This window comes from Seriola lalandi, unplaced genomic scaffold (assembly GCF_002814215.2).
Source record: "Seriola lalandi dorsalis isolate HSWRI2012SDOR001 ecotype SW California unplaced genomic scaffold, Sedor1 jcf7180002054680, whole genome shotgun sequence".
Lineage (NCBI taxonomy): Eukaryota > Metazoa > Chordata > Actinopteri > Carangiformes > Carangidae > Seriola > Seriola lalandi.
In genome coordinates, this window is record NW_019525233.1 from 1,325,696 (window position 1) to 1,347,862 (window position 22,167).

Consider the following 22,167-nt stretch of genomic DNA (forward strand, 5'->3'; position numbering starts at 1 on the left):
GCCTACATGTTGTTTGCTTACTGCGTTTAAAGCCAACTTTTACTGGGCAGTTAATGGACGTCTGCCCCCCACCGGAGCAGCCATGTGACAGATTATAAAAGACAGCTGCCATTTTTGACTGTTCTTGAGACGATGACGGCAAGAGCTGGTGTCTGAATTGATAAAAGTTTTTCTTAATTATTTAAGTATTCTACTTTAATGTGGGTTTCTGTGATTAGATCACATTTGAGCTGCTTTCTCGCAGTTGTGACAGTTCTCTGACATTTAATATTTTACTTAATCACAGCCTCCGAGAAAGGTTTGCTTAAATGTCAGTTGGTTGATTGATATGTTATTAAAATCTTCCTTTAAATTTTGTGTTACTATATATTAAAAGGGGGAGTACAGTAAAGTAAGTATATATACAATCTTACAGTAGCAAATTGTACAGGCAAATGGGCTCAAAATGTTTTATGTCTCTTTGTAACAAAATAGAAATGTAACTGTTTAGCGAAAGCAGAAGCAGAAATGGCAGTTACAGTTTGTTTTGGACTCAAGATGGAAAAAAAAATAACCAATACATCATGTAACACCTGATTATTTAATAATAAATGTTCTTTTCCTTTAGAGTTTGGTGTTGTTACTCTCTTAAATTGGGCCTGTCTGTGAAATGAAAAAAAGCTGGACCATCTTGCCAGAGGTTGATTATCACCTGTGGACTCATCTTCTTTTTAATTGCTGGTGCACCTTAGTCCTTTTTCTTATCATTTATATGATTGTGGTGGCTGAGGTTCTGGATCTTAAATAGACTGATAACTACAGATGGTAAAACTGGCTAATGGTTCGTAAAGGGAATTCACACATTTTGGTGTCTGTACCTCGTCACTTCCAAGTTCCCATCAGTGCACAGCAAACCTTCGTAGTCCATGGAGTTTAAGCAAAAAAATAAAAAATAAACCTAGAGTCCACAAATTAAATTTCCTGCTCAGCTTAATAACATTTTGCCCAGAGACGCAGAAACCATAGTCATGTGCTGCAGTAAACTCCAATCCTATGTTTTTTTTTTTTTTTAACTGTCAGCTGATCTATGGTAACATAATTTTATTTAGGAATATGCACCATGGTCCTATATTGAGCACAACTAAACTAGATTATGACGCAGGTCTTCTTTATAACAGACTCTATGGCCAAAGGTTCGGCAGCAACACAACTAATGAATTCCATTACTGCATTTCATTTTAATGGAAAAATGAAGAAGCACAGAACAATAAAACGTTATTGTTCATAATTTTTTATACTTTAAATCATAAATTCAACTTGGAACTGAATGGTTAAACTTTTTAAGAGATACCAGAGCATTTGTTGGGCAAGTCAATTTTTATTTATACAGCACCCTCTTTATGATGTGTACGGCATATAACACCCTCTATCCTTAGATCCTTATTTGATTAAATACAACCACTGAAAACAATATCATCTAATATGCCCCCAGGTTAGATAACATGCAGGACACTGTTAGTATCAGCCTTTGTTGATGCTTTATAAACTCATCATTTGATTAAGCTCTGTCAGTTGACATAAAATAAACCTAGGGGTCCTTTTGTGGGTCTAATGGGGGGGGGGGGGGGGGGGGGGGCAGTCACCAACTTTGGTTATTAACTTAAACCAACAACAACCAGGCTGACTCTGTATCAAAATAAGCAACTTATAACGTTTCAGGACAGATCGTCAAGACAATGTTTAATAGGACACTGGCTCAAACCTAATATGTAAAAGTATGTGGGACGGCGCTTCCAGCTTGTACAGCGAATGAAAACTATGCATGTCTTCATGGTTTGACTCAGATGCAGTTCGCTTTTCCCGCTCTGACTCTCCTCTGGAGATAGCGGACTCCATGTAAAATAATTCAGAGCGTGCAGAGAAGTGTAGGCGTGAAACTTTCTCTCAACTTTTCCTCCCTCCCCCGGCCCAATAACAGGGCTGGCTCTGATATATGGCCTCCTCTGATTTGCCTGAACCTCTTGTCCGCGGAGTGAGTGACAGCCTGGGGGGGAAGACTTTTTTTTCGTGTGTGTGTGTGTGTGTGTGTGTGTGTGTGTGTGTGTGTGTGTGTGTGTGTGTTGCCCCGTTGGACTTGAAGGGGCTGTATGTGACGACTGAAGGAGGGGGCAACACTTCTGATCGGAGGAGCAGCGGCGCAGGACAGTTCAGAAGAGCAGAGAGGAGAGGAGCAGTGCGGGAGAGACGGTGCCCATCCGTCAACTATAGCTGGAGGAACCCACACTAACAAACCCTTATGGCTGCTTGAGAAATAACGATACACCCCCCCTCCCCCTTTTTCTCTCTTTCTCTGGGACTTTTGGCTTTTAGTATTGTCCTGACCAAGAAGTTGTTGCAAGTCTAATTAGTTGCTCCAAGTTGAAAAGTGAATCCACTTGCCGTGGACGTCTTCTGGCGGTCATGGATACCCATATAAGATGGAAAGTTAAACGGAGGATAAGGGACGCCCAAATCACTTTAGCGGTGATTCTGCTTTTTGTCACATCGCATGCAAGTTCAGGTAAGAAGCAGCTGTGAGATTTGTGGACACAGTTTTGGAGTTTTTCCTCTTTGGTTATACGGGATCACTGTGATGTCCGCCCCTCCTCCTCCTCCTTCTCCTCAACTCATCTTTGTGCAGTTTTTTGGTGCTTTAATGTATTCAGCTTGGTCTTTTCCCCCCGAAACTATGGGACTTGTGTTAGTATCAAAAGACTGCATGTTTTTCAGAGAAAGTTTTTTTTTTTTTTTCTTCCATTAGAGAAAGGCTGATATGGAATTGGCCACTTATTCTGTCTGGATATGGAGGAACTGGTTCTGCAGTGAAGTTGAGCAAAAGGTTTCTAACTGCAGAAGCCTCCAACAGCTGATAAATACAGATCCAGGCTTGAATATATTAACTTAGATGCTTAAAGTTAATCGGCATAAGAAGTGAAAGAATATCCAGTTTGCCCCTGGATGACAAATGTAATGTATTTTTCAGAGATGATGTCTAATTTTGTGTTGCATTTTGCAGACTTATTACTGTATTCTAATAGTAACTTTGCTGTGGTGCAGCTCAAGAAAGTTTAGAGGCTTTTCCAATCTCTTTTTTTTTCTTTCTTTCTTCCTTTCTTTTTTTTTTTAACTGATGAGAGGGATGAGCACAATTTTCATAATAGGGAGGGGCTGCAACTTGTCTGAAGTGGCAGGGTGGAGCTGCCTCAAGGACTCCTACATCAGGATCAGGACACAGTTTCTGAAGCAGTGGGCCCAATGCAAAAACTCAAACAACTATATACCACTAATGATTCTCCTCATGCTTCTAACTAAGACGTATATAACCCAGTCTGAAAATATGAAAGTGTGGCTTTTGTAACTTAAAATGCAAGTTAAAATCTAGTCCATATCATAATCAAACACTCCTGTGTGGGGCTGTTGTGTCCCATAGGTGCTCAGAGGTCATGCAGTGCCATGGCAGTGGGGATGGGGTCTGGCCTGCATTTATTATTAGCACCTTAAGACTGCCTGGCATGATTGGTGGTCTGCCGTCTGCTGTGAGGCTCTGACACGGGACTTGGAGGTGAACAGGTGGCTTCTTCTGTCTGCTGAGGACCGTTTGAAAGTGTCCCAAGATTGTGCTGATGGTGTGAATGTGACGTGGTTGCCTGCAGCTAGATGCTGAATTTCAAACTCATCCAACTGCAAAAAAAAAAAAAGAAAAAAAGAAAAATTCTGATTAAAGAAAAACAAATGCAGTTAAAATGATCTTACAGGCTGATATGGATCATACTGTTCAACATATGAAGGAATCACTGCAGCTGGTTTATTTTCATGTTGCCTACAAACAATGGTTGTTAACTGAACACAACTTAGGTCACTGTATAATGGTTGGATCCATATCTGGGTCATTTTTGATGACAGAGGAGGAGTTGGAGTTAGGTGGGACGTTACAGAGCATGGGCCTGAAATGGTTTTGATGCTGCAGGCTGGATTTAATCAGCTCTTAAAACTGACACAGAGCAACCAGAGTCTTGTAAGTGATCCTCAAGAGGACCGGTATACTTCCTGAAACTTGACACTTGACACATGCTGAATGGGAAATACTTAATGATTGAGTGTTAGCAACATGCCGACTACATGACAAGCTTTATGTAAACTCATTATCTGGTTCTTCATGTTGCTCATTTGCATAGTATTGGATTAAATTAGTGTTTTTACAGTAATATTCACATTAATGTTGGATTATGGTAAAATGATTGCATTTTTATGGCATGTATCTGCCCCATCATTGTGCACAATTACAGACAATATGTCATCAGTAAAAGATTCATCTTGACCCAAACCAGATGACCTCTTAGCCTCAGGGAGGACCTGGATATGCATTCATCTGAGGGCTTGCTGCAGCCTGCCCAGACACATCCCCACCATTAGTGGTGATCTGAAGCTCTACACACAGTATACTTGCATAAAAATGCAGGTATAACAGAAATATCTATAAGGGGGAAACTTTAAAATCAATACTGTAGTTGTTATTTATTTCATATTCATAAATATGGTAAGTAGAGGTAGATTTCCTAAAACTATGTGGGTTTAGAATACACTGAAATTAAAAACAGTGATTTGGCACCTATAACAACCCACAACTGATACAGCCAGTTTATAAAGTTAATATTTTAGAACCAATCTATTCATTTAATTATACTTTTTTTTGCATTATTGGGGTCCAATAACTAGATCCATAATGGATACGGTCCCTAATTCGTAAAATAACCAGATTTGCTAAACAGTCATTTAGCTAAATAGCATATAAGATATGTAAAATGTAATTATTCAAATTAGTTTTAGTCTGTAAAGTTGTTCATTGATATTTTTCACCACCTGCAAACGACAAAACAAGTTGAAAACGCAACACATTTGCCACAGTAACCTGGTAAAGTTGGTGTGGCTAACATGTAACGGAGCAACATTGGCGTTCAGTTGGAGTTGTGTTTCCATCAACCTAGTCAATGTAAGTTAAATGTTCACTCTCCTTTTAGCTCTGTTTTGGTCTCCGCTGACTCCAGAGGAAAATATCCCGATCTTTCTCTTGCTAAATGTCTTACTGTGCTAATGAGCTAGCTGCTAACTTTGGGCAGGTAGTGATCAGTTGGTCTCTCTGAGCTTTGTCACTGAAAAACGCTGCCCTCTACTGCCTGAAACAAGGTTGATGAAAACAGTGACGGTTAACAAAAGCAAAGTTGTGCTCAAATGCCAAGTACAGCTGAAGAAAACTGCAGACTGCGGTGATAATTCACTGTGGCTTTGTCATTATTTGTCAGTCTTTTCACATTACACAGTCATTTGTTCATATCAAAAATTGGTCAGTGCAGTTTTAAGGCTGTACCGGTGCACTGGCCCTCAACATGATTGGTTGACCAGCAGTGAAATGTAGCTTAGCCTGTTAGCCTACAATGCTGTCACAGAATAGCATTTAAGCATAATAGCATAAAGGGTATTTTAGCCACTGATAAACCAAATATTAAAAAGAGAAAGGATTGAGTTATGCCTCTAAGATTGCAGCATATTCTCAAAGTGTATTTTCTGCACACTACCAAACTGTCCCCAACCAAAAGTTCAAAGCAACCTGAGGTCACAGATGGAGGATCAGCACACTGAATGTAAGTCTAGCTTTATTAGAGGCAGTGAGTGAAGCTACAGTCCACAGTTCTTCAGGGAGGTCAACTTGCCCTGGCATTAATGAGGAAACCTCATTTTGAACATAATGTGAAAAGTGGTAATAACAGAAGGCCCATAAGACATGGAGGTTAAGAATGAGAAGAGGGGTCGGGGTTCAGAGGTGAAGGTCAGGACTTTCGTATTGCTGCCGTTGTCAGGTTTACAGTTTCATTGCCTGAAGAAAGGAATTCTTGCCGTCGAAGCTCCACTGCTCCTTGCGTCAGTAAATTCTCCTCTGACTCTTGGAGGTCAAAGAGAAAGATAACAAGAGTGTGGTCGTACATTTTCTCAGTGTTTCGTGCTTTTTACTTGGATTCATTGGCATTTTTGGCCTGACATGCAGAATTTGAATTCACTGATTTTCCAGACATTTTCCGGCGTCTGACTAAATAACATCCATTTAAATGTAATAGGACGCCTTGGCCTCCCAGGGTGGGACCGCAGTTGTTTTGTAGTTTTATGATCAGCAGGCTAAATCTGGCCTCTACTCCAAAAGGTTTCCTTTATGCCTTCGTTCCCCCAATCAATGAACTCTTTTCACACGTCTTAGAAAATCTGTTTTGACTCTTTTCACTTTGGTTTGTTATCATTAATTAACCAAAAGTTCTTTTGGATGGTGTTCGCCCGTAACAAACATTCACACCGGACCAGGACCTACTTCAGCAGAGGACTTAAGTCATCAAAAATACTGAAATAACATTCTTTGAATACCTTGTGCAAATGAAAACAAGGCTAGATTTTTGGCCAAAGTCACTGATGGTAATAGTATTGAAAAGACTAGCAGGGGATGCTAAGTAATCAGGAAATATGGTCATGATTCAAGAATTATGCTTCGTATTAGGAGCTGATATTTGTTTTAACCTTATGTACATTTTAAAGAGATAAACAGGAGAAGGCCTCGCTGTTTCTCTGCGCGCCCTCACATCTGGATTCGATAAGTTCCATTGTGCTGTCTGCTAAGCCCTCTAAAAAGCCAGAAAAAATGTCTTCCAGATGTTTTCTTCCCATTCTTGGTGGAACAGGGGACCATGAAAAAAAGAAAAAAAAAAAGTACTGTTGCATTTTTCTAAAGAAAATACACCATTCTGGGGCTGGTTCTTAGAGAAAATTCCTAATCGAATAACATCTGCAGCCTTATAGCTGAGTTTGTAAAAATAATAGCAGTGTGCCTTGCGTTTCAGCCAGGTTTGCACATACTCATCCAGGGTCATTAAAAGGTCCTTTTTTTGTTCGAGTGAGCCAACTTTATGACAAGGTTAAAGGTCGCATACAGCTGGTCCACAGCTGTTTTTCATTTACAGTCTCTTTATATCTGGACAACTCTTTCTGAAGGAATTTATATGGCTGAGTCAATTTTGCCTTTTTGTCACTGTGTATAAATTCCCTCATGAGGCCAATTATAAAAGCTTATAGAAGTGATTGAATCCTTGGTAAACTTCCTGTGTGTTTTACTCGGGGATTTTACAGAATGCTAACAGCTGGTTGCCCTGAAGGTTGCTGTAGAAGTTTCACACCCTTTTAAATGACCGAATGAAAGGACAATGCTTATTATTATTATTATTAGTATTAATTTCGAAACAGTTGGTTTTGTTAAGATCTGTCAAAACCATATCAAACGAATGCAGCCTGTTCACAGTGAGAGGCTGACACAGATGTGCCTTTGTGGTACCACACATGGCAGCCATGAGGCTTTTAAAGTCAGGACACAATGCCGTCACTCACTCCCATTAGTGACCATCTCTCAGCCACACATGTTACAGTAATTTTTCATGTTTTTAATCACCTTTTGAAGTGGCAGTCCTGAGGTCACATCCAGCTCAGTCAGATAAGTGGCTTCTTGTGTGTGCCTATTGCCATGGCGCTGAGGAAGGAATCTGAGTTAGCTGGACTGTGGAGAGAAGCAGTGACCCTGCAATTGCATGTGCCACTTCAGCCTGTAAATGCGGGCTTTGTGGAAAGGACTCTGTAAATCAGCCCTAATGTCTGATAACAACATGGGAGATAAAGCAAAAATATGCAGGACATGTTTTTGACCCCGTGTCGGAGATCATTGGTGCAGCACCAATTGTGCATTATTTTGCCATATCCTGGACAGTATATCCTCTCTCCCTTTCCAGACCAATTAAGGGTCAAATAATTGTTTTGCGCTGCTCAATGGTTCTCTGTGCTCATGAAACAGTGTGCTTGATTTGAAGCCAGTTGCAGATGGTTTTCTCTAAAGGTGTTTTTTGCTCAAATTTAATAGCTGTTAGAGAGTCAAACAAAGATGGATCATTTCAGCTCCAAATTTACAACAGAAAAGGACGATGTGTTCTTTACTCCCTTACAGACTAAAAGGAACAAAATGGAGGCAGCTGTGTTTAAAATGTCAACACTTTTACATCAGTGATGTAAAAGTTGGATGTGCTACCTTAGGATGCATCACGGCGCCCACTCCTCCAGTTGATTTTTAACAGTATGCTTTGTATGTAGTGCGTGGCCGGGCCGAGTGAAAAGTTAAGTCTGGTCCAGGCTCAAAAGCCGAGTTTTTTCATTTGAGCTGGGAAACAGTGCTTTTCTCTGTAATGGGGCATTATAATCATTGAGCATGGAAAGCAATGTATGACTCATCCTTTCCAACCCCATTCCCCCTTCCCGAGCCGGAGCTTAGCCACAGCCTGGGCAGCAGAAACACTGAGTGTAAGCATTTTTTCCTGCTGGGGGAAATACAATGGTTTCTGGTCACTCCCACTGCAGTCAGATGTATTCTATTTTTACTTTATTAGGTGATGAAATTAGTAAGAGCTGGAATGGAAAAGGCGCCAATAAAACTATATTTTGTAATCAAGCCAACTTAATTCATTTGGTTTTGTTGCAACAAGCCAGAGTTTGACCACAAACACTAGTGTGTGTGCTGAAGCAAGCTAAAGGAAATATGTCAGACAAATAAAGAAACCACTCCGTGCCAGCACGAATGAGTGTTCGAGGAACCCTAGAAAAGGATGTTAATGTGGCACTTATTTGCAACAGTAAATTCACATTGTCTGCCAAGTCGCAAAATATTGGCACTAAACATAATCATTTTTTGTTTTCCCTATGATTATGTTTACACACAGCACTTGGTAAAGTTTAAGGGAAAGACTGTGGTTCTGGTTCAACATTCAAAAGAACCAAAAATAAATGTTGCCAGGAAAGAGAATCCAGGCAGTTATTAAGATTCCTCATGAGACATTATTGGCAAAACAATTTTTTTTTTTCATTTTACAAAAAACATTTCACTTAAACTGCGAGGGCGTGTAGCTGATTTTGATTATGACTCAGGTATAAAGCAGCCAACTGCGGGTCCGGGAGTTCACCTGCACAGTAACGTCTGTTCACCCACAGGGTTGATGTTGCTCAAGTTTGACACTGGTTAAAGTGTCAGGAGGAGATGAACTGATGGTTGGCAGATTATTTGGCACTAACCTGAGATGGCAAGCTTCCCCTTCCCCAGGCTACAGTTGTACAGTGTTCGTGTTAACACTATCATAAGAACATAACCTTCCTTTTGTTTTGTTTTTTTTCACCTCACTGAAGCTGTGTGGTGATTTATTTTCTTTTACCTCTGTTCATCCTGTCTCTGATTTCCTCTCCTTTTAGACACTGTCAACATAAAAAGTGAAATGATGCTGCTTTTGATGCATCATGTTCATCTACTTCCTTTTTGTCTCAAGCTGTCAGTATCCATCCATCTTCTAATTTAAGCATTACTTCTAAAAGATCATATTTATCTACACTAGTTGCTGTATATTATTATCCACATTTTGATTATGTGGGCTGGGTGCATTTGTTCGTGGGCCATTAATGATGATGAAACTCTTCCTTTGTGAGAAAACATAAAAAATGATGATGTATCGATTCCCATCATTAGCTAAGAGGCAAAACACCTCAGTGTTGGAAGTATTTGACTTGTCAGTGCTGGATAGTCCATACCAAATGGGAAAAGATTCATTATTGTACAGGATTTTTTATATTTATTAGATTCAGTTTCATTGTTTTGTGTCAGTGTGTTGGAGCTGGAATAATGGTTATCTGTGAGGCTGGGTGAGAGGAAATGGCTTTGTAATGTCGGCGCTGCAGGGCTCTCTTTTATCATAGATTTCTAGACAGAATGAGGAAAAGGCCTCAATGCAGGAAAAGATAAAATAGGCAGAGGGAAATAAAATTGCTAATGGAGGTTAGAAAATAAAAGCTGGTGCAGAAAAAGACAAAGCTACAAAGGATGGAAGAAGAGATGAAAAAAGGCAGAGATAACAGGCGATCACTCGTGCCTGAAAAGTGCCGCTCCTGTAGCTTCTTGGTGTAAAATGGGAATCTTGACTCAGTTTTTCCATCGTCGTCTGTGGCGGACGGTCAGACGGTGATTTATCTCCACCGCTGTGAGCTGCAGCATGGAGACAGTGAAGTAAACCATCTGGTATTCCCCCTGTTAAAGCCATAAGAGTACGGCTAAAGCGCTGATCCACAGAGTACACAAGAGAAGCTGTGGTCAGAAAAACTCTCTGTTCTTTGGATCGTCTTTCAGGTCTGAGTGCTTGTGTTCTTGTGCGAGTGAGAGAGACAGCACATCTCTGGGCAAAGGTGTGAATATGCAGGACTACATCTGCAGATTCTGGGTTGGATTTTTGTGAGTCTGACTTTCTCTCTTGACTGTCATTTTTCAATGTTTCCTGTCATTTTGCAATTATAGTCTGGGGCTAAGTATCTCATGATTAACATCAGAATGAGCTGATCATCACCAGGGAAATGGAGGACATTAAGGGTATAAACACAAAGATTTTGCTCCTCTCATTTCTTCCTCTCCCTCTTCCTTCCTGCCCCGCTGCTGTTTTCACGTGCAGCTCTCAGCTGAGGTCACTGGGTCAGTGTCCTGAGAAGTCTGGATTAAAGTTGGCCAATGAAATGAAATGCTGACAACATGATGATTGCTAATGCTAATAGCTTAGCATATTCAGAGTTAGGCTGTGTAGCCTTTGTTGAATTGTAGCCACAAGCGGTGATAGACGAGTTGTAAAGTCAATGAACTGGCTCACTGATGCTAAACAGCAATATCTATCTACAGTTTGCAAACATTAGCCACCGTAAGCTTCTGGTCATACCAGACCAGGTAAGACTTTAGCAGCAAAACCTCTGTGTGTATTGAACTGAACAAGAGCGTCTTTCATTGCTAATACATTCAGGCAGAATGTGGGAATCTCACTTTACACCATCTCCTCTCATCGAATCACATCCTCTCAGGAAGCTGTGATTGCATTTGAATATTAATATTTTTAACCTTTCATTTTTATCATTATTGACAAAAACATGTTTTCTGTTGGACTTATGATTACTCAGCCCATGGTAGGATTTTACAGCTAAAATATAACATATTTAACAGCCACTTTAGCGTGATGCATTTCCATTTGTACACCTTGTGTGTGAGTAGGTCACAGTATGTTGTTCACGTTGGTGCAACTTGAACCTCAGTTTGAGCCTCACTTCGAAGTGTGTAGAGGAGGTGTGATTGCCAAGAAGTCTGACAGTGGTTAAGCAGTCAGTAGGTTTAATTAAGCCGAGGTGTGGAGGTGTGAATGATTGCTTGCCACCTTGCTAATTGACAATCTCGTTCAGGCTTGTGCTTGCATTAGTTTACTCATGTGCTGCAGTGAATGTGTGTTCTCACACAAGAGCTCCACGCAGTCTGTGTGTGTGTGTGTGTGTTCAATCTAGCAAGCCTAATACCTGCAGTATGAGTCCCAGGTCTGGTCACATGAAAGCCAGACGCAACAAGTTAAGGTCAGTGTTGATGGACGTGTCTTTTTGTTTCCCTGTTCTTGGCCCAGATACCTTGATGCTTTAGTATTATGCCAGAGATCTGCTTGAATCGAGGCTTCCCGCCGTTTGATCACAGAGGTGGGCTGCCACGCCTGAAACAGAGACCACATACACAACCTTGATAGAGGTTGAAACACTTTTATGAGATAAAACATTTACCTTTAAGGGAGAAAGGAACTAATTCACATTGCAACCGCCATGTATTTAATGAGCATTAGTCATTCTTAGGCCTTGTGTTTGGATCCAGGTGGCTTACCGCCTCGGCTGAGCAATTTTCTGGGTGAGACCCTCCTGATGTTTTATGCTGAAGGAAGCATTTATAACTTTTGCTGTGTTTTGCTGTGACTACAGTGGGACATGATTGATATTAAAATATGGGATGATGATACATGCTTTAAATGAGAGTCAGTTACACAGTAATACAAACCTAAGGCTTGCTAACATTAGCTAGCATTACCCAGCATGAGGTCCCGGTCATGCTGGCTCTAGCTGCAAAACCACTGAGTGCACTGAAATGAGCAAGAGTGCTTTTTATTGCTTATGAATTCCACTTTTAATTTGGTAGAAGAAGAATGTCTTAACTACTTTTAAAAGTTACATAGTCTCGCTTTAAGTAATTAAAGTCAGAGCTTTAATTGAAACCTGCTGTATTCACAGTGAGGCTCCAGCTTCACAACAGTTGCCTTCAGTTAAAGTTTTATAACAATCAGGTGAAATTATAAAAAAAAAAAAAAAAAAAAAAAAAAAAAAAAAACTCTTACACCCTCCTGGTCTGTGAAGCGCTCTAGGAGGGGGAAGTCTCTCATTGGACATTCTTGTTTTTGGCTGTGCTGGTTTCCAAGAGAGGCAGGGTCCACTTTATGGCTGCTAATTACTCCTTGTCCTCAGCGCCAGGTCAAGCATGTGCCTGGAGAGTCAGGCCTCACTTCAGGAAGGGCTAGAGGAGCAGGAGGAGGATGGGGGGGGCAGTGAAAGCAGGAAGAATGTTAATCCCCCCACTACCACCCACTCACCCACTCCCCCACCATGAAAAAGTCCTAATTCACTGGTTCAGCACCCCTCCTCCTGTCAAATGAAATGGTGTCGTCTGGAGTCAGTAAGTGTTGTTACAGAGCGTGTGTGTGTATATGTACGTGTGCATTTGTGGAAATCAAGGGTAGATGGATAGGTTAGGGGAATGGGATCCACCACAGTTTTGGCACTGAGCCGAGAGCAGGATTATGAATCTGGCACTCAAGCTACTGTTCAGAGAAAGAGAGAAAAAAGGTAGAAAGACGGCAGGGTGGGGAAGACACTTGTAAAACCACACCATGCCCACTTTTCTCTGTAACAGTCGGCTGTAATATAGTAGGTCTTTTTTTTTAAAAAGTAATTCACACTTTTACTATATACTTTTTACGAATTCATTATTCTTTACTGTGCTGTAACTTCATCCAGCCCATGTCTGACAAACAAACCCATAAAAGGCTTAAAACAAAGTGAACCACTCCTCTTTTAGCACATCACATCAAAGATACAGCACTTTGCACACTAATTTGTACATTACACTTACACTTTTCCATTGTGCATATGGCGTGGAAAAAACCCTAACTGAAGTGTATACTTTATACCCATTACATGCAAGAGAGGGCCATTAACAAGTTATGTCTTTGCTTGTAGCGTCATGCATTTGTGTCTGTAAATGCATTTACCTGTGGATAAATGCTGAGGCTGTAGATGATGGAGGCATCGCTGACGTGTGGAATAATACCCCAGCGTGTTACAGCAGGTAATATATGGATAAACTGAGAGGAAAGGAAAGAAGATGTTTTAGTTTCACATAAAAAAGCATCTAAAGAGCAGAAAAGGTGAAATGATGCTCTGTATTTACTGTGTTTGCTTTTTTTGTGTCATGTTCCGCTGCATGAAAGCGGTGAAAGCTGCAGAGGACGGGCGGCAGTGCCGGCGGTGCGCAAATGTACACAAGACCGTGTCATATAAACAGTTTCTGTGTATGTGTGGGGGAACCTGCCTCGAGGATGTGAGGGGCTGTGGTCAGAGGGAAAAGTATTTTTAGCATCTTGTGCCAGAGGTGTTGGTCTCTCGAGGGAACCGCCATGTTAAGTGGGTAAACATCTCAGCTTAACAAGGTGGGACGTAGACCCAATACATGCGGCTTAGGATGTGGTCAGGACGGACTTCCGCTGGAAGGTCGAGTGCCGGTGACAGAAATCCATGAATGAAGGTGTGTGAGAATATGTTGAAGAGGGAGGGAAAGAGAGTTGATAACGTTTGTAACTGCTCGTCTTACTGCCTTTTTTTTTTCTTTGCTCTTTGCATTAGCTGAATCATCGCTTTATTGGAAAAGCTGTTTTCTCAGATTGGTTTTCCATCGATCTGTGGTTTCGTAGTTGTTGCTATCCCTTCACCTTCCACCTCTTTTCCTGTCAGCTGCTAATTGGCACCTCTGCACCTGGCTCACCTCCAGGTAAGCCAAGAAGAGGCCCCGCAGTCGCTTTGAGATCCTTGAATGAAAAAGTTGGATGAAAAAAAAATGAATAACATGTGCAGAAATGAGAAAGTGGAACAGACTGATTGATGGAGGGAAAGAGTGTATGGGATGAGGGGGAATCCTGATGACAATTGTTTCCTTCCCAGAAAAAAAAGAAAAGCTGCTGAAATTCATGGGATTAGTTTGTGTCATTGTGGATTAGCAAAAGCAACACTCAGCATCAGGGGTCGTGACACGGTTAGCATCGATTGGATGATCCTTACAGACTTCCCCCACTTCTTCCTCTTCCCTTGCGGTTCCGGGAGGGCTCTTATTATGATGTTGTTATTGCTGTTATGACATCCATATTGTTATGATGCATGGTGAGTGTAGGCTGCTGGTAGCCCAGAGGAACTTCTTCGAATGATTCATCGCTGTGTCTGTGCTGTTGTCACCTGTAAACTAATAAAATGGCTGTGGCTTGTTAGATAAGTGGAGGTAGTTTGTTTGTGTGCGTGTGTTTACACATTCTGGTTTGAAGACATGTTTGCAGGATTATCTCTATATGAGTATAACAAGGACAGATATGATTTTTATTAGCTTGATTCTGTGAGGAAAGATTTGAAGTGTGTGTTTGTACCTGTCATAGGCAGAGTGCCTAGCAGCAGGGCATGTCCATATAAGGTGCTTGAGTGACTGTACGGTAGGAAGAGGCTTGACAAAGATGAATTAAGAGGAGATGGAAAATGGGATGCTACGACTGGTTGGTTACAACAGTCTGAGAATCTCAGACAAACTCTTAATGAATGTAGTAGTAGATGACTTTAATACTGTAGCTAATACAGTGGCCCCTGTTTAAACCGTAGGACAGTTATGCCCATTCCAGTCCTTGTATGGGCTGCTTCTGTGCAACTGTCAGTGATCAATTGATCTATAGCCCCTGGGATAATGTGCTGCAGGATGTTGGCAGGTTAGAGGGAATTGCTGTAGTGTCAAAGCAGACTGTTGTGGATTTTACAGGGAACATTTGTGGTTGTCTGGGGCAGAAAAAGGCAGAGGACGGTGAGTTTTGCCTTCAGTCAACCATGGCCCTTGTTAAAAATGGTATTAAATGAAAATTCTTGCTGTGTCACTTTTATGTGTTATTAACTGCAGTTATATTAGTGGCTGAGAGACAGCAGCTCCTTGTGTCTATCCCACAGAAACTGATTGGGAGTTTAGGGAAGATCCAGCTGAATTGTTTTGCTCATTTTGAAAATTTCTGAAACAAATACAGATGCTGATACAGACGGTAAAAAAACCTTTAAACTACACGTAGCAATTTCTAGACTGCAAAAGAATATAAAGATTTTGCTGTTGTTTCTGAACAGCATAATTTTCTAAAGAGACGTTACACCCCATTATATGGGAATAACTACAGATGATTTCCTAATAGTTCCTCCATATCTCTGACCAGAGGTGTTCAGGGTCCCACAATATACTTCAGAGAGGTTTTCCTAGACAGTTTATAGAAGCAGTTTACGGTCTGTCGCAGGTTTGATGAGTGAAACAGTGCTACAGCTCATATGCTGTAGAGTCCCTGTGCTTCAGTGTCTTCAGCTTCATGCATCGTGCTGCTGAGTGTGAATCATAAACATTTACCAAACTTTTCAGAAGTTTATTGGAGGCATTCATGCCCCTGAACGCCTCAGTTCCTAAGCAACCAGTGCAACCAGTGTGAATTTTTTTCAACAAAGCACCTCGCGGCAAAACCTAGCAACTTTTTGTATAAACATTAGCAACTTTCTGTTGAAGACAGTCGGATTGTTGAGGATTTTAGCAGCAGCAGAATTGGAAGCGAGTGCTGGTTAACATATTGTCTTAATGAGCCACGTTCCAGTTGCTATTTCGTACTTGTTCCGTTGTCGTGACAACAGAAACGGAAAAAAAACATGTAAATGAGAACAGCTTATATTGTGAATTCGACTATTAGAATACTGTATACGTGAGCACAGGAAGTAGGAGAGAAGCGAGCGGATAAATGGCGTGAAACCAGCTGACACTAGGCATAATGCAAATATGACGAGATAACCTCACAAATATGCTAATCAGCACATTATGTCATCTAGCCGCTCAATGTTGCACACTGACCACGCATCGTTTAGCCTTATACTCGGTTGTGACCTTGTCTTACAATCTCCCTCTTGTAGACCAATAAATGATAACGACTTATCTGCCATTTTGATTAATGGCCGACTAATCAGGGCATTTGTATGAACTTTCCCATCACTGACAGTTATTCTGCTGTCGCTGAGCTCCCACTGACAGGCTCATTAAACGAACCTCTGTCATCATGGTGAATGATGGACGTTTTCTGGCCGGGGGCTGAGTTTCTGTCTCTCTCTTCATTATGAGTTGATGACAGACAAAGCTGTCTTTTTATTTAGGCCCTTCACCTGCTTAGAGGCTCTGTCATCCTGTGGTATGCACTTCTAGGAATATGACTATTTATCTATGTAGTGGCTTTGGAAACACTTGGGTGTGGTGCTCGGATTAGTGTACTCTCTCAAATGAACTGCTGTTATAAATCCCCCCTGCCTCTGCTTTGATATGCCCCCCAAAGTGATGTTACATTCCGCTGAGTCACATTTGTAGAAAAATGATGACAGAGTTAAGGATTGGATAATAGACTTTCTCCATGAACAAGAAGAGGCAGCTGGCTCAAGGAGGAGAGAGATAGAAAGACAGAGGTGAGATGAGAACATCCCGACTTGGAAATCAAAACATTTATCAAACTCGCATCCTGTATTTTCTACTCGAAATTGTCTAGACAGGTATAAACTGTTCCAAAGTGTGTTTATGTCTTCATTTGTTGAGCGATGGCGTGAAGTTACTCCACGCCTGATGACCGATGTTGTAGAGATTGTGTTTCTTGGTTGTTGTCAGGCAGATGGTTTGTTAGTTTTAAGCAGATCTTCTTTTAAATACTCCCAGTAAACTTTCATTAGCTGACTGTTTGTCTCTTTGATTGAAAGATAATCAATGAGACATTCAAGCAGACTTCAGCTGAGGAGGAGGAAGTTTTTTTTTTTCTCTTTTTTTCCCACAATCCCTGCACAGCTGTGGAGGAACACGTGCAGCCAAAGTGCTCTTAAAGGAAACCTCTGTTTAAGAATGGTGATTTTTTTTTTTTGAATTGATCTGTGCTGCACGTGACTCATGTGAAATCACATCCAGCTGGAGGTTGTTGCAGAATGTACAAACACTTTTTTTTTTTTTTTTGCTCTGCCCAGTCGCCTTTCTGCTTTTTCCCAGCAGCCCTTTCACTCTCAGACGGATGGGGCTATTGAACGTTGTGTGTGGTCTTTATGACTATGACACTAGGGCTGCTGTACCTGTGTGTGGGTGTGTGCGCAGGCTTTTATACTTGGCTTTGACGCTCCACATTCACATAGGAGAATACCGCAGCATGCTTGCTATTGTCTTAGTCTTAGAGTTCTTAAACTCTTGTGCCATAAAATCCTCCTGTCGTCCTCTGTTTAGTTTGATTCCCCACTTCAGTGTTTGTCCTCCTCTAAAACACCCTGACACCCCCCGTCCTTATGTGACTGTCCCTATAGACGCGACCCAGCGTGCTTTTACTGGATGCTAATGTGTCTCATTGTGAGAGCTTGTTATGTGTGCATCTGGCTGCAGGAACAGCTGTTTGTCCTGGGTGGTTTTGGCATGCGAGGGTGCGGTCCAGGGTCAAACCCCATGTCACGTTGTCCTGACCCAGTGTACTTCTGTGGTGGCCTGATTACAGCCGGGGCGACCGGCCTGAAAGTGTGCTAATTGCACGGTTGTGGCCGAGGGGAGGCAGCGGGAGATTTAGCGTCGCAGGGAGATGGATGGAAGAATGGGTTTTTGCTGCAGCTGTAACCCATGATCATGGCGATCTATAAACGGGCACATCTCTGTTTGGTGCCTAAATGGATAACAGAAATCTTCTCTGAGCCACAACAGTAAAGTTTCCTGCTGAGTAACTACTGCTTCTGAGTCAGCAGAAGACAGAAAATAGAGGGAATGGTAAAAAGAATTGGCCATAATTAAGGCTTATTTAATATGCAGAAATACTGGACTGGGCTGTATCTATATATGCTTTGTATAAACAATATTTATATATGTGCTATTTCAATCCATTTAAAAAAAATCTAACCTCATTTTTTTCTTTTCTTTTCTTTTATGTGTCTCTTTTTTCTCTCTTTGTAGCGGAACCAGCAGACCTCTTGAAGATTTTAGATTTTCACAGTTTACCTGAGGGTGTTACAAAAACAACGGGTTTCTGCTCACATCGGAGGTCAACACAAGGACCCGACGTGGCTTACAGAGTATCCAAAGACGCCCAGCTCAGCGCCCCCACCAAACAGCTGTATCCAGGTGAGTATCTGACCCGACACACTGTATCTCTCCACCTCCAAGTATTAACATCATCATCGCCCCCCTCCCTCTTTTTCTTTTTAACGTTTCTCTTTGGACGTCGAAATGAAGCAGCGCAAAAGCCTCGAAGCCCATTCTAGTCCAATTTTAATTTCATTTTTCTATGCTGTGACAGATGTTGTGGCTTTTCCAAGATCTTTAACTTATCTCACAAGTGTGTCTCTTGCCATCTGGTCAGCTTTATGGCCTTGTGCTCCACATCGTAGTAAACTGGAGGTAAAACATTTAAACATGGCTGGAAAGCAATTTGCATATTTTCCCACCTAAGTCAATTCCTTTCCCTTTCCCCCACCCCTCCAGGTAGAAGTTTTATTAGCCCCCATAACTTGATTGTTTATGTCAACTCTACCTTTAGTTTATGGGATTTTAAGGCAGGGCATGCCGACCCCTGCATGTGTCTCATCTTTCACTCCCCTGTTTACCCCTCACTAAAACACACACACACACACATATATATATATATACTTTTACTGTCAGCCCTGTTCTTGTAAAGAAGCAACTGAGTTAGCCCTGTTGAAAAATAACTAAAGATAATGCATGCTAACACACACAGCAGATGAATCAGAAGTGCAGCCCTGTAGTGTGTGATGTAGTAGGAGGGGCTGAACAGTGGAAAAGCAGTGAAGATAGGGGTGGTTGGAGGGGAGGGGAGGTCTGGGGTTCCACTTTTGCCTTGTTCTATTGTGCTGACGTGGCTCTGGGTTACTGCTCTATGGTGTGTGCTGCAGTCGCACTTTCCTCTCTCTCATCTCCTCTCCCTCCTTCTCTCTTTATTTTCCCTCAAGCGCCATAATTTTTCCCTCTATCATTTCTTCTAGACTGCTGCCGCCTCACAGCGCTCTCTCTCTCTTTCTATTTCGTCTAAACTCGGTCTTCTGAGACACACTAAGCTCCCTGTCTCTGTATACTCTTTTTTTTAATGGAAATTTAAAACCATAACTCTTTGACCTAGACAACCAATTTCTACATTTGTGATTGGTTTCTCTGCCGCTTAAAAACCAAAAAAACCCCCCCCAAAAAAACCAAACAAACAGTGATGTGGTCTAGATGCAGTAAAGAGGGAGAAATGATAACCCTTCCTGTGAGCTAATCTTCCTCAGTGCTTAGATTGGATGACAGCCCCATTCATGGTCCTCTCAGACGTTGCACTGGCCTTAGTGGACCTTTGATCCATGTCATGGCTCTTCTTTGGGGCTTAAAGCAGCAGCCACAGGGCTCCTGTGGCTCTGCATGCCCTATCATGCTCTCCAATCAAACAAATACTGCTCACTTTGAAGCTGTGTGACAGCAGAGCCCATGAGAGTCTCTGTTTTGGACACGCGTTCTTTAATTACACACACGCCACTGCGGATCATCCGAAATAACAGTCTACATAAAACAAACCGACTTGGCTGAGTTCATAACAGGCACCACGTACTCTTTAAGGTGCAAAGAGAATAAGTAGCTGCCTGTGGCTTGAAGGCCTTTAAAATGCTTGTATAAGTATGTGTGATGTGGTCCCTCTCTCACCTCAACATTAGGAGAATGTACAGCTAATATATTCCAGAAGGCAGCTGAACTTGTGAGATCATTTTATCCATCTCCCCCACCCCACCCCTTAACTAAGTTTGCTACTGAGTTATGACTTTGGCCCGAAGCCTGGAGGTTCAGAAATGATCAGCACAGCAGACTGCCTCCTAAAGGTGGAAAAAAGAAATATCACACGTAGAAAAAAACGGAAAAAAAAAACAAAGGCATGTAAACAAAGCCCTATTCTGTTATGACTATAATGTTGGTAATAAAAAACCCCACAGTAGCTCCGAATCGAGAGCGCACACTGGCCCGTGACCCCATAACCACAGACTGTCTGTGATGATGTGTTGGAAAAGAGCAAGTGCAGACATGCGATCATTAGGCAAACATGTGGAAGAGATGATTCATTTGAAACTACAGAGGCTCTGAAAACAGAAGGGGCCTTTCTTACCTTCATTTATGTGAATAAGAAGCGAGGAAACAGGGAGGTGGGGCTGTGGACCATCTTTAACTTGTATACCACACGCTTCCCGTCTCTCAATAGTCTTAATCCGTGAGATGCAACGTGTATGAGTACATATATACAGATTCAAAGAGCCACAAATCTCCGGCTGTAGCTCTGGCAATCTGATGTTAATGCAGAGGCGTTTTCTTTGCCCTCTGTCTTCGGTATGTGCCATAATGGCCGTGAGCCAGCGTTAGCACAGACAGCGAGGAAAGAAGGATGCAGCTGCTCATACCTCTCCTCTCCGGATGGGGTTAGCCGAGACTTGGCATGTGTACTTGTAGTCTGGACTGCTGTGGCTAGGTGGCACTGGCCATTCGATCAGGGGCTTCAGCTGCAGCGTACAGAGAAATCCAACTGGCCAGGCTAAGATCACAAGCTGTCAAAGCAGCAGAGGTTGCTTGTTGTTTGCTAACAGGCTCAGGAGTGACATACTATATTAACTTTATGATCTTAGAGAAATATCCCAATGCCACATGCATATTATCACTTCATTTGGACAGTAATAGCCTGTAATTTTGGTTTATTACTTGAGACTTTATAGATGCACAACACCAAAGAATTCCTTTTTTTTTTACAAAACAATAAAAGATTATTTATCAGTGTTTAAATTATGAGATTCAATATGACAGTAATAGGGTCATATCATACGATTTTGCTGACATCGAATAACCAGTCATTTGGAAATTATTATGGCCATAGTTTACTCCTCATGTGATGGGGAGAAAAAAGTTTATAACCCTTGAATCATATGCTGTTGGTATCTGACAATGAGAGGTGAAGCTGAGTTTAGTGACATCAGTGAAGTAATAACATATCAGCGGTGGATTATTGATAATAAGTAGCTTCTCTTATTGATGTTTTCTAAAATTGTATGTTTTTTTTGCACATAATCTAAGTGACATATAAAAAAACTTTCTAATTTTGGACCAAAAAAATCATATGCTACAGACTTTTTAGTCACATTATTTTGGGCACCAACCTGGGTGCAACCTCTCCATTAGAGCCGTTTACACTCAGGGTCGCTCACCTGCCTGCATTGCACATCCATCTTCCTCACCACCCTTTCTGTTTCCAACAGACAGGTACACTTTCTCTGCAGCAGTGTGCAATCCCGCTGGAATGTTGCTCGTCTCATACAGGAGGAGGGATTTGGACACAGCGATGACTGAATGACCAATTACAGGACGCAAGACTTTCTACCCCATTTAGCTGCCTGTATGCGCACTGACAGGCGGTTGCACAAATCTTTCCACAAGAAAACAGAAGCTATCTGTGTCATATTATCTTATCAAAAGACGGCAGCTTTAATTGGGTCTTTAACCCGGAGGAAAGTGATGGACTGAGCCTGATTGGCTGGTTGAGATGTCTGAGTTTGTCTTTGACTTTCCCAGACCTTTTTAAGTCTGATACTGATGATGGTGGCTGCCAGTGTAAAGTCCCAGGACTTCTGGCACCGCAGCCTTTCCATTCCCACCATGTCCACACACACACACATACACACAGACATTCACACACACACACACACACACACACACACACACACACACACACACACACACACTAAATGAGGAATGAGTTATCTCTCATCTGGTGGCCTGAAGTAGCAGTTTGAGAGACACATTCCAGAGAAACCCGAGCTTTTCTGAACGACCCCCCCCCCCACCCCCCCCCC

The 22,167-nt window shown here is 41.8% G+C and overlaps 1 protein-coding gene across 2 annotated transcripts in view; it reads left to right on the top strand.

Annotated features, from left to right (window-relative positions):
- The first annotated feature begins 2,141 nt into the window (after positions 1-2,141).
- Positions 2,142-22,167, top strand: part of col5a1 (procollagen, type V, alpha 1) — a 71,865-nt gene continuing 51,839 nt past the window's right edge. For both annotated transcript variants that reach the window (XM_023422225.2, XM_023422226.2), the window contains exons 1-2: positions 2,142-2,539; positions 18,248-18,415. In XM_023422225.2, coding sequence (XP_023277993.1) covers positions 2,440-2,539; positions 18,248-18,415 — 268 coding nt within the window. In that variant the 5' untranslated portion in view covers positions 2,142-2,439. The remainder of the gene's footprint in view (positions 2,540-18,247; positions 18,416-22,167) is intronic.